The sequence below is a fragment of the Protomyctophum bolini genome (assembly GCF_963924005.1).
Source record: "Protomyctophum bolini genome assembly, chromosome: 3".
In the NCBI taxonomy this organism is placed as follows: domain Eukaryota; kingdom Metazoa; phylum Chordata; class Actinopteri; order Myctophiformes; family Myctophidae; genus Protomyctophum; species Protomyctophum bolini.
In genome coordinates this window covers 26087066-26099161 of record NC_137864.1, presented here as the reverse complement: position 1 = coordinate 26099161, position 12096 = coordinate 26087066, and the positions used below count along the sequence as shown (strand labels likewise).

Here is a 12096-nt window from a genome sequence, read left to right as displayed (position 1 = left end):
AAAAGGGCAGGGGCTGAAGCCCCCTTTGATGTCTGTGCACATGCCGGGTGTCTGTGCTGACTAATTGACCGAGCTAGTTAGTGCATGGTGCCTCCAGCTTGGCTGGGTAGAACTGGGAAATAGTACGTTTCTCCGCACACGTTACGCCCTCCCTGTGAAACTCTTCACTGTCAGCTGAAAGGAAGCAGCTATAGCGACATGTGTAATGGAGGAGACGTGGTGGTTGTCTACGCCACTGTTTCCCAAACAGTGGGTTGGGACCCATGTCTGCTTCACAGAGAAATTTTTATGGGTTGCGACTCGCAAGGAAATATCCCCTATTTTTTGTTTCATATAGGCTGCCGCTACATTTATGTCTGGAAGAAAAGTTTTTTTCTTTTTTTTTCTTTCATACAAGAACGTAGATCTTCTACGTGTGTTGGTTAAAAAAACTTGTACTAATGGAAATTATTAAAAAGTGCTTTGGCAAAAACCTCCTAACTCCAATTACTCCATTGGATCCTCAAACTATCTGCCAAACTAGCTAACTCCACCCATTCATACCCTGAAGAAGGCATTTTGTTGCCGAAACATTGGTAACCTGATTGCATTGTGACTCGTGAGTACGAGCTGTGCGACCCCACTATTAGTTTGCGCTCCTACCTTTTTGTTTGCTTTGAAACTACACCCGTTTATCTTATTTTAATTTTTCTCATAAATCAGTGCATTGAACTCCCTGTGTGTCTGTGTGTTGGTTAAAAACACTAGAACGCGACCGGCCTTTGGCTGGTCTCGCCCTAGCGCCACGCCACACCATCCAGGTGGATGGCCACACCATCCAGGTGGATGGCCACACCATCCAGGTGGATGGCCACACCATCCAGGTGCCCAGTCGTCCAGGTGCCCACTTGTCCAGGTGCCCAGTTGGCCAGTTGGCCACTTGTCCAGGTGCTTGTCCACTTGTTCAGGTGCCCAGTCGTCCACTTGGCCACTTGTGCAGGTTCCTAGTCATCCAGTTGGCCACTTGTCCAGGTGCCCACTCGTCCAGTTGGCCACTAATCCAGATGGCCACTCGTACAGTTGGCCACTAATCCAGATGGCCACTAATCCAGATGACCACTCATCCAGGTGGCCACTCGTACAAATGGGAGGGGCCGATATGTGATGTAATTTTCATCACAGTAAAATCTTGCGCAATAACAGTATTTAATTCAAATGGAAACTGTACGGTAAATATGCAAGTTGGAAGCATGCAATGTAGTGTGTTGTATTTCCTAAGGCATGCATTAGTATTTCAATAAATATAATAAAAAACTGCCATGAATAAAACTGTAGTGAAAATAGTTGTGAGCTTGTAGATCTGCTATTTTCACTAGTTTGGGTCCCGGGCAAACATCTAAAAGGGTTTGTCACTGCCAACCAACAACAGCAGGTTGGCACGACAAAACAACGACAAAACAAAAAACAAAAACAAACAAAGAATGGCCTCCTTTTCTCTGGGGCCACATGAACACCTGCGTCTCATGGACAACTGTCAGTCTTCTCTCCTGTGTGTGTTACTTACACCAGAGGGTACCAAAGTCTTTCATGCCATGACGAACCTTTGTCCCAGGACCCAGCCCATATTTCCGAGTGGTGCACACCGCTCCACATGGCTATGTGTGTCCCTGACTCCCTGTGTCTGTCTGTTCGTATATCCGTTTAGAGTAGGACCTTTGACTGATGTTTACACTATTGACCCTTGTGGCTGATGCTGATTGGGGTCAGGTCACACACACACACACACACACACACACACACACACAGGAGGAGGAGGGCGAGAAGTGACCTCGCCCACGGTTGCCTGCGTGTATCCGCCTGGGTGACGGCAAACTGCTGGGCGAGCGCTGGTGCTTTGGCATGGGGGGGTCAGATATGGAATGTATTCTGTACTGGCCATATAAGGAGCGTATCTTGAGTGTACAGTGTTGATGAGGTCAGATCAACATGTCAGAACAGTTCAGCTCCATATATGGAGATCTAAGGGTGGCAGTGTCTTGAGTGTCAGTGTACAGGGTTTGATGAGGGCCCAGGTAGGGCCAGGCCTTAAAAGAACTGCACTAATAACTTTGGACGTCCTATAGAGTTTAAATGGACAATGGTTATCAGTCAAAAGGGAGAAGAGGAAGGATGGATGGGGAAGGATCAACATATGGAATGTCAGATTAGGTCAGCTCCATATATCATCTAAACTCCATATATCATAAATCTAAGGTTTTGAGGTCAGATGTAGAGTTGCTGGCCAATATTGATGACATCAGGGATCTCCATATGTATAGACGAGCAAATCGGCTAACCAATCGCATATACAGCTTTTGTCCCCAGTCCCCACACGTCTTATATTTGCCATTGACAATGAAAGGGGAAATTAGGTCATATGGACCTCAAATATTATGTAAATTTGTGGCAACACAAACATTAAATGCCATTGACAATAAAGGGAAATTTACGACAGATGAAGACGAGCAAATCAGCTAACCAATCACATAAATTCAGTTGTTCATGAGATGATGTATGATGATGTATAATGATAAAAGCGCCCCTCACTTCACACGGGTGTGATTTTTTAGTAAAGTAATATTGGCCTACATAATTAATATATCTATGGATATTGCTCATCAATCAATACAGTATTGCAAACATGCTAATCAATCAACGAGATTAAACTAGTAATTCTACAAATTGTACAAAATCTGTCCATCTCTGTCCATTTTAACCACGTTAGACTCATTGAAACAGACAACCTGCTTCTGGTGACTGATATTGTCCTTCTGATGCATGTGCAGGCCTTTTTCTTCTTTTATTATTGTTTATTTATTATTATTTAATTTAATTTGTGTTTTTATTGGTGGGTTTATATAGCAATTATAGTCTGATTTACAGTCTAATTAATATCATATCTAAATATTGAATCAAGCAACTTGCACACAAAAGCCAGTTTAGACGTTAAAATATGTGTGTTTTAAAGTGAAATTAATTTAGCCTGTAGCCAATGCATTTTTTCTCTATGTTAAAAACACACCTGCCTGGCCACCTGCTGTGACCCACATGGCTTTATCAAGGGAATGTGCAGTGCAATATCTCTTTTTTTGTATGTTGGTGTGTTTTCTTTTTATGAATGCGTATATATATCTATGCAGCTCTGACTCTCTCCAAGACAAATTTCTCCTAAGGGAGACAAATAAAGACAACCTTGAACCTTGAACCTTGAATGGCGTTTCACAGAGTCAAAACTCACAGTTTGAAAACCACAGCCTTACGCCTGTTTACTACGGAATTATTATCATGGAATTTGTGAATTGTCTGAGACTTTCATTTGAGTGACAGTACTTGAGTGAAGGTCTCTTTAGTTGTCTCACTTCTCAAGTTGTTGACGAACGCTTATGTCTGAAAGCCTTATCCTTTCATCTAATATTTCTCTTCTCTCTCTTTCCCTTCCTAAATGTTCCCACAGCAGGTCAGGTTATAGAAGGCCAGAGGGCTCAGTGGGAGTAACCACCTGCTTCTGTCACACTGTCAGGACCAAGGGAGAAAAGAGCAAATAAGCTTGTGTGTGTGTGTGTGTGTGTGTGTGTGTGTGTGTGTGTGTGTGTGTGTGTGTGTGTGTGTGTGTGTGTGTGTGTGTGTGTGTGTGTGTGTGTGTGTGTGTGTGTGTGTGTGTGCATGTGATGTGATGTATAGGGCGCTGGGGATGTTGTTGTGCATGAAGGGGGACAGGTGGCATGCTGGACAGCCCTGGCACAAGCCACCCAAGGATTTATCACTGGGTGGCAGTCGTGGCTGGGCAGCGGACAGATGTTTCTGTTTACCCCAGGGCAAGATCTGACTTGCCGAACCTAGCATTAGCCCAGCTAGCCTAGCCCACTAGGGACCAGAAAGCTGAGAGGAAAGACAGGAGAATGGAGGAGAGGATGGAAAGAGAGAAGAGAAGACTGGAGGAGGTTCAGTTTGCCCTGAAGGCAGATAGACCAGCTAGTGCCTTTCTTTCTCTCTCTCTCTCTCTTTCTCTCTCTCTCTCTCTCACCCCCCCCCCCCCCCCCCCCCCGCCCACTCTCTCTCTTCACCCCCCCTTCCCCTCTCTCTCTCTCCAGTCTGTCTCCATCCTCCTGCCGAAGCACCTGAAATTCATTTAGCCTCCACTAACTGTGCTGCCGCTATGGGGAACCATTTTAATAAGTAGTAATAATGCCAACTGGCAAAATGTGCTGTTTTCAAAGCAGGAGGAACACTCCAGTTATCAGGTAGCTAAAGGAAACATAATTGCAAGGGGATGTGGGGGGGGGGGGGGGGGGGGGGGTACTTAACAAAATCTCATTGTCCTCCTGTACAAATTGAAAATTAATATTGCAACAACAAGCGGTATCCCTGCTGTACTAGACAACTAGAGAATACGTTTATAGTGTCAAGTTCAACGAATTCTAAATATTCGGTTAGTTATAAGAGCACAGGCTTTATGCACATCTTATATCTTCCGTTAGTTAGAAGAGTAGTGAGAGACGATTACATACAATCCTTACAGTATCGATGTCATTGTAGAATTGTTTTGTGTGTGTGTTCCAGTTGGAACATTTGAGACGTGATGGCGGTAAATAGCTGCAGCTTTCATCCCCGAGCAATGTGCAATGACCTTTAGGCACAACCCTAAACGAGGTCATGTTAGCGTTGTCATGGCTACTATCAGCAGATTGCCCTGTTGCTAGTAACATTACCTCAGCAGCATGGCATTGCCGGGGTCATAGAACAGGCTGTGACCCTGCCGTGGTGACCAAACTCAACTGGGAAACAAAAACACCGCCAAAACCAGCTCTACTCCCACTCAAAGGGCAGAGGTGATTTCATACACTGTCAACGAAAAAGTCTTAAGAGCCATCTGAAGTGAAAGATTATAATTATAATTCATTTAAATTGTATGGTGATTCATGGATGTAGTTTTAAACACATTAAAATATAATTTTATGTAGCAAGACATTCATAGTTAGGATCAAAATAACTATTCCTTCAGTACACAACTACACATGCAGGAAGTGGCCTTTGTGACTTTGGTGACACATGTGACATATAAGAGCAAATTGATAACAAAACCTCACATTTACTAAAGGACCTGCAGTGCAGGACAATACCGTAGATAGACAGAACAATACAGCAGACACAGAGAGCAAAACAATCAACATAGACTATCAGGATGAGCGGACCAATCTTGCTCACTCTCACTTTTGTAAGTAGGCTTATATAATAATCTAATAACAATTAAGAACATGACGTTTTTTAAGTGTAGTGTGGCTTTCCTTTATACATAGTACTCAATGTACACAAAGGCAGTGATTCCTATATTACTCTCTTCTGGGTTTACATTGTTTGACATAAATAACAAAACATTATTTAAGCAACAAATACTACAAGATCTATTGCATTAGAATAATGTAATAGACAAGTGGCTGCAGCATCAATTTAATCAGTGTCTTTTATATTCAGTGATTTGTCCACACAGGAATACTGAGGCCTGCTTGGAGCCCAAACTCTGATTTAACAGTTTGACAGACTGACGAACAAAGGAGTTCTGCAGTCTGTTCAGTTGAGCCTGTGGGACTATAACTCTTCTGCTTTTGATGGCAAAAGCTGATATTCTTCAAATAAAATATGAGAGGGGTCGGACATAATATTACCTGCCAGAGACAGCATTCTTTTAGTATACACAGCTTGAAGAGTTTAACCACATGAACTCTAGCGTCCCTATTCTTGGGAGAACAATTCAGCGAAAATGGCAGAGCATGTAGATTGGCTACTTCGGCAAAGAGTTTTGGTGTAGAGCGGGGAAAAAGGAGCAGGCCAAATATAGAGCCCTGGGGGATCCCAGTCAACTATGTATATAGGCTATAGGGTTTAAGTGGTTAACCCACAATATTGAGCATGTGATACTACTGTATGTATACTGTAGCTGAAAAAAGGTTTCAGCTGAGAGGAGAGACAACAGTACAATGTTTTTCCCAATCTGGGAACCCATTGGCAAAACAAAGGAAAAACAGCGCCCTCTTTTTTCCTTTGAATCTGCAATCTGTCTCGAAAGACTATAGTTCAGTTTAGAAGTGAGACACCTAAACAGACCTTCACTATAGTTCTATAGTTTCCAGTTGATGACCAGTTCCATGAGAAAGTAATGTGTTGCTGTACCTTACCATAAATATAAGATATATGTGCACCATTATAATATTGCATATAATGAGTAATGAGTAACAATAATCTAAGAGTGGATTCTTCATAAAATATTGTGGGGTTAATTAATAATAATAATTAATAGGATTATTAGACCTTTTGATTGATTCTTTGATTAATTGGATACTTTATTAGTAAAGGCAGTACAGATGCAAAAGCTATACTAAAGCATACACAAAGAGCCTTGACGGGCTTGTTTCCACTGTGGTCCTTTTCAAGACCTCACATTGGACTTTTCATGTAAAATTTGGAAACAAGAATAAGTCATTTGTAAATCCAATGCAACTCTATTAGACACTGAATAGGAGGCATTTTATTTTTGTTTTTATTACCATCGCTGACCTGAGCCAAGAAATGGACCAATATCCCCACTAAAAAAGAAAAGGAACCCCACCTGTGTATTGTTTCAAAGTCACCTTTTCTATCTGTTTCCAAGTCATCCTCAGTGGAGCAGTACACAGTAAACTCCTGAGTGTTCGTTTGAATCTGAGAGTGTGCAAATGCAAAATGGAACCAAATGGACCCTTGTCCATTTACACTCTCTCTGCATGTTATAGTGTACAGTGTCATGGCACCATTTATGACTTTCAATCCAGGCTCTTTGGAAAGTCAGAAAATGATGAAAACAAGGTGACGCCTGCACACACACATCATCCAGACGGTAAAACATTAAAATGCACCAACACAAATTCAAGTGTGCATACTTTCATACCTTGCCTTATCTTCATTGTGATTTGTGTGACCCACCAACCTACCTACCTTGATGTGTGTGTTTAGCTATTACCGTAGTTGAACGGAGGCAGATAATGCTTGATAGTGGAAAGTCTACTGTTCCTAAATCCTAGGTACACAAGAAGGCGTAACTGAACAGTGGACTTCAAGAAATGCAAGAATTCTTGCAGTCTGCATCTGTTGTACACCCCCCCCCCCCCATGCACACACACACACACACACACACACACACACACACACACACACACACGCACACACACACACACACACATGCCAACGAACAAAACAGGAAAAACACAAAACAACATGTGGACAGTGTGCACGGAACAAGAAAACAAGAAGCACTTAACCTTCTCTTTGTGCAGCATTGTCATTCTCCTGGCATTCAACACACCTGGTGCTCACAGTCCTCATACACTGCTCATCTGCAGGTGCAGGTGAGAGACACAGCTGTCCACCACACAAGTGGACACATACAAATACTGATACACGCACACACACACACACACACACACACACACACACACACACACACACACACACACACACACACACACACACACACACACAGTAAAAGTTTGGTAAGCCTGTTCTTTGGCTCTTTGCTCTTAGTTTAGATTAGGGATTAACACCTCACTTTTTTGTCATTAAACGGTTTAACATGCTAAAAACAGACTATTACAATTGTATAGAGTACTATGCAGCTACTCAATTTCACAACCTATAAATATTCTCTCCACATTATGATCAAAACATGGGATGTGTGCAGACACAATTAAGATGCAATGAAGATAACCATCATGAGGCTTTAAAGTGTTATAGCAATTATTGTCTCGCTATATGAATTTGTGAACCGATCGAACGTTTTGTCCACTCTCAACCTGACGGACCTGTCCACATTTAATCACGTTGTTCTGTTTCCTAATTAGCAGAAATGCAAAGAGTCTTTGTCACCTGTGGACAGCCAAGCGGGCTAATTTGGGCTTTTTCACTAATTGCCACGGTAACGAGCCTCCTGCGCCTGGCGCTGGGGTGGGCGGGTGGCGGGGAGAGATGGCAGGATGAAGGGATGGCAGGATGGAGGGATGAAGACACAGCTCTCCTCACACCGGCCGGGGTGTGAAAGAATGTGGCAGGCCAACAGAACACAGCTTGGAGGAGTCCAACAGCAGTGTCAGTGTGTGTGTGTGTGTGTGTGTGTGTGTGTGTGTGTGTGTGTGTGTGTGTGTGTGTGTGTGTGTTGGGGGGACAGCCTGTGCTGTGAAAAAGCCCCACCACCCAGCTGAGAAAGGGGGAGGTATAAGCTCTGGCCAGTTTGTGGTCTGCATGTCTGTCAGCGTTGATGAGTGGAGATGTATATTGATTGATTGAATACCTATAGTCAGAAATGTAAACGGCATGTGATACAGTAAGACATTTAGGCCAAAAGGATAACTCAATTTTTTTCCTGGGGACTTGTTTCCAAAACCAAACCTTTTTATGCGCAAGGCACACGCGACACGCCACAGCCCAATGGACAGGTCAAATATCTCAGGGCACACCTCAGTGAACATGGATGATGATAGTTGCAAGAGTGTTAATTTAACTCAGAGTGTACACATGTAACCAAATGGACCCTTGCATTTGCACTCTTTTGCTGCCTTTTAAAAGTGTTGAAACAGTTTCTCAAACTTTCCCCAATGTTTAATGTATATCGGTTCTTGTATAGTGTGACTATACCCAATGACACTAAAAATTCTAAAATGTTGCAGAACTTTTGTTATTAAATTAGCCAGGGACAAATGGTGCAGTCTCTGAACTTGGCCAATAACTTTTTTCCTGCTAATGTTACCAGTGTAAAATGAACTCTAGTTCATCATGAATTGTTAGTAGCAACTTGCTGGAAACTGAATGCATTAAAGTGCATACAGTATTAGAATAATAACTTACAGTGAATATACATTTACATTTTAGACCTTTATCTCCTGGTATTATCCAGAGCAACATGAGGTAAATGTAATTTCGACCTCAATTACTAGATCATCACGTTATAGTAATAAAGTATTAATTGTGTCCTAATAAAGCAACTCTGACCTTGAGTAGTTATTAAATGAGTTACTACGCCATATAGCTAGCTACATGATATCAATATTTAAATAAGATCATAATTCTAGGGGCTAATTATTTTCATTCATGAAACTGTCTTGGGAATTGTGAATATTGTATTTATGCTAAACGAATGCTAAATTCATATTATGCAACAACTTCCATTATTTCAGCATGTTTCAAATTGAAATGACCATCCATCTTTGCATTATTTGCATGAGATAAAGCCGTTATGAAAATGACATTTCCATCTCAGCTATTATTTTTACATTGTCACACGTTCATATAAACCATTATCTTTTGTCCTTATTATTTATTAAACAATCTTTCCTTTTGTATTCTAGCTTTTCAGCAATACACCCTGAATGCTCGGGGGCACCTTGTCCGTTCGCTGCTCTCTCGCAGGAGGCGAGCTCTCCTCTCGAATGTGTGTGTCTACTGGTGTGTGTGTGTGTGTGTGTGTCTACTGGTGTGTATGTGTGTGTGCGTGTGTGTGTGTGTGTGTGTGTGTGTGTGTGGGGCGCGCGCGCGCGTGTGCGTGTCTGCTCTGCTGTTGCTGCCCTTTGATCCCTGCATTAGTGTTAGTTAGGGGGCTCGGAGACACACTTGCACCGAGAGCAGCCATAGTCAAGACTGGGCAACAACAACAGCGGCACCTCCTCCAGTCCGCCGCCTGTCTGTGTGCGCTCCGATCCCCGACAACACACTTGAAACACGCCGAGGAGAGAGGAAAGAGAGCCAGGTGCACGGACCGCGTCTCTGCCACCATCACCACCACAGTCTCAATGGGAAAAAACCCTCTCGCTTCTTCTTCTTACCCCTAAAAAACAAGGACGAGAATGTGATAAAAACGGGGGGGAAAATGCCAAGGAGGAAGCAGGAGCAACCCAAGAGACTGCCTTCACGTAAGTGTGTTTGCGGGTTTTGTTGCATTTATTTATTCTCGCGGCTCTCCCGTGCGTTTGGCGCAGTAGTTTAGGGTTAAAAAGGTGAAAGAGACAAAGACTCGGCGGAGGTTATTTCTGGGTTTTTGTAGGTCCGAGCGAGGCAGCCATGTTGTTGGCTGGATGGGTAACGTAACGTTAGCTATAGCTGAACACACACGGTACGTGGCTTTATTAAGAGGAGAATCGATAAAGGTCCTCGTTTCTCCTAAAAGGTTGCGTTGTGGTTGTGTGTCGGTTGTGTGAGTGTGTCTGAAAGAGAGAGCGAGAGAGAGAGACGATAATGGTCAAAGCGGTAGGTTTAGGTTTGTGTGCCCGGTGGAGATAGTCGCTTTCGGGGTAGAAAGGGGAGGATCTGAGGATCTGGCCGCAATAAAATGAAGGGTCAGTCGGATCAGACGAGGCAGTAGACCCGTGGGGTTCTGGTTCCTGTAGCTTTAGCAGCAATTGCGCCGTTCTTGAACTTCATAATAAACCTCTTTAACTTTCTCCCCCTCGCACTTAACAACACATCGCGAACTGAATCAGTCGCGCTCACAATTTGCCGTCGACTTTTAAAGTATATTTTGTGCGTGTGGTGGTGTGCGTGTGTGTGTGTGTGTGGGGCTGGGGAGCTGGGGGGATTTTTTTAAGCAAAGGTATTTTTCTTCCACCCCTCCCAGTTCAGTGGGGTTGTCTGTCTGTCTGTGTGTCTGCATGCAGGCTGTGTGTCAAAGCCAAAGCCATGGTCGGTCACCTGAAGTTCAGGGTTTTTTCCTTCCCTTTTGCAGCCATTCATTGCAGACAGACTACGATCAATAACGCGGTTTAGGAAAAGGAAGAAGCCCCAGTAATTTATTCCGTCGCCTTTTTAATTTTATAAGACCGATCACAACCACAGGAACCCCGTATTAAAACAAACACGTTTTTTTGTTGGATAGTCTAAATACTTTTTTTGTATGACCCTGCGTAGCTCGGATGTTCGGGTTGTGCTTTTATCAGTCCAAATAATGAAAAGCAGCAATGACGTTCTGCTGCCGCTAGAGGATCGCTTAGGTGGATGTGATGTGGGCACTGGGCAATGGCAATGATTAAAGGAAGTGTGTGTGTGTGTGTGTGTGTGTGTGCGTGCGCGCAGGAGAGTAAAGTGAGTGACACTTTTGCTCTTTAAGTGCATTGTGTTTTTGCCATTATTAACAATAACGCGCCAGTATGAGTCATATTGGTACGCAAATGTCAGTAATTATTTGAGTGATTCATTTTAAATCAGTGACGACTTGATACTTCTGGCTCATGACACAAGCATCTTAATTTCTTTGAAATATCAAACAATGTCATCTGGTCAGAAGCCATTTAAAAAAAGGGGAAAAAAGCCTAACCCTAAAAAAACTTTGTTTATTCTGTATGTTTTACTGTTCGAATTGCTTGAATAACAATGTTATGCACAATATTGTTTGTCATGCATTGTTTTTATTCCGCATTCTCCAAACTTGAAGGGAACTTTATCCTCAAATGTACAGTCCTGCAGCTTATGGAAAAATAGTGGCCTTTTCTGACATCCCCAATCTAGTGCTCAGGTGTTTGACCTCAGGTTGAACTTGGGAAATTGCAGCGGATGGTTAGGAGGAGTGGAGGTGGAGGCTGTATGAGACTGAGCATAGAGAGAGAGACGGAGGCTGTGTGAGAGTGTGTGTGATATTTAGACAGTGAGCCCTCACTCATACGCTACTGATGGAGTGTGTTACACACTTGGTTGGACTACGGTAAGAGCAAGGTCATGGTCATAGAGCTCTAGAGTAGACAGGATGGTTCCACACACTAATTTACACTAAACACAAACTACACAAACGTACAAATTGTACACAGACACGGAAATATTGATGCTCCAATTGGTGTCCCTATTTGTTGAAAGTGTTTTCCTCACTCTCACTTCCTCAAGCGATATTTGTAATGCATTTTGTTTGCATGCGTAACACAAGAGGGCCGGCATTCATAAGCTTCCCTTGGTTACATATAGCAACACAGTTAAGCAAGTTGTTTTATTTTTAATGGGAGGGAAAAAAAAGAACTTCTGTAGCCATGCACATCTTTTAGGGTTACAGTATGTTATAGCAAGAGATGATGGTTA

General features: G+C 42.9%; 1 protein-coding gene across 4 annotated transcripts in view; it reads left to right on the top strand.

The window, feature by feature from the left end:
• The first annotated feature begins 9590 nt into the window (after positions 1–9590).
• Positions 9591–12096, top strand: part of znf827 (zinc finger protein 827) — a 111539-nt gene continuing 109033 nt past the window's right edge. For all 4 annotated transcript variants that reach the window (XM_080760365.1, XM_080760366.1, XM_080760364.1 and 1 more), the window contains exon 1: positions 9591–9950. In XM_080760365.1, coding sequence (XP_080616491.1) covers positions 9908–9950 — 43 coding nt within the window. In that variant the 5' untranslated portion in view covers positions 9591–9907. The remainder of the gene's footprint in view (positions 9951–12096) is intronic.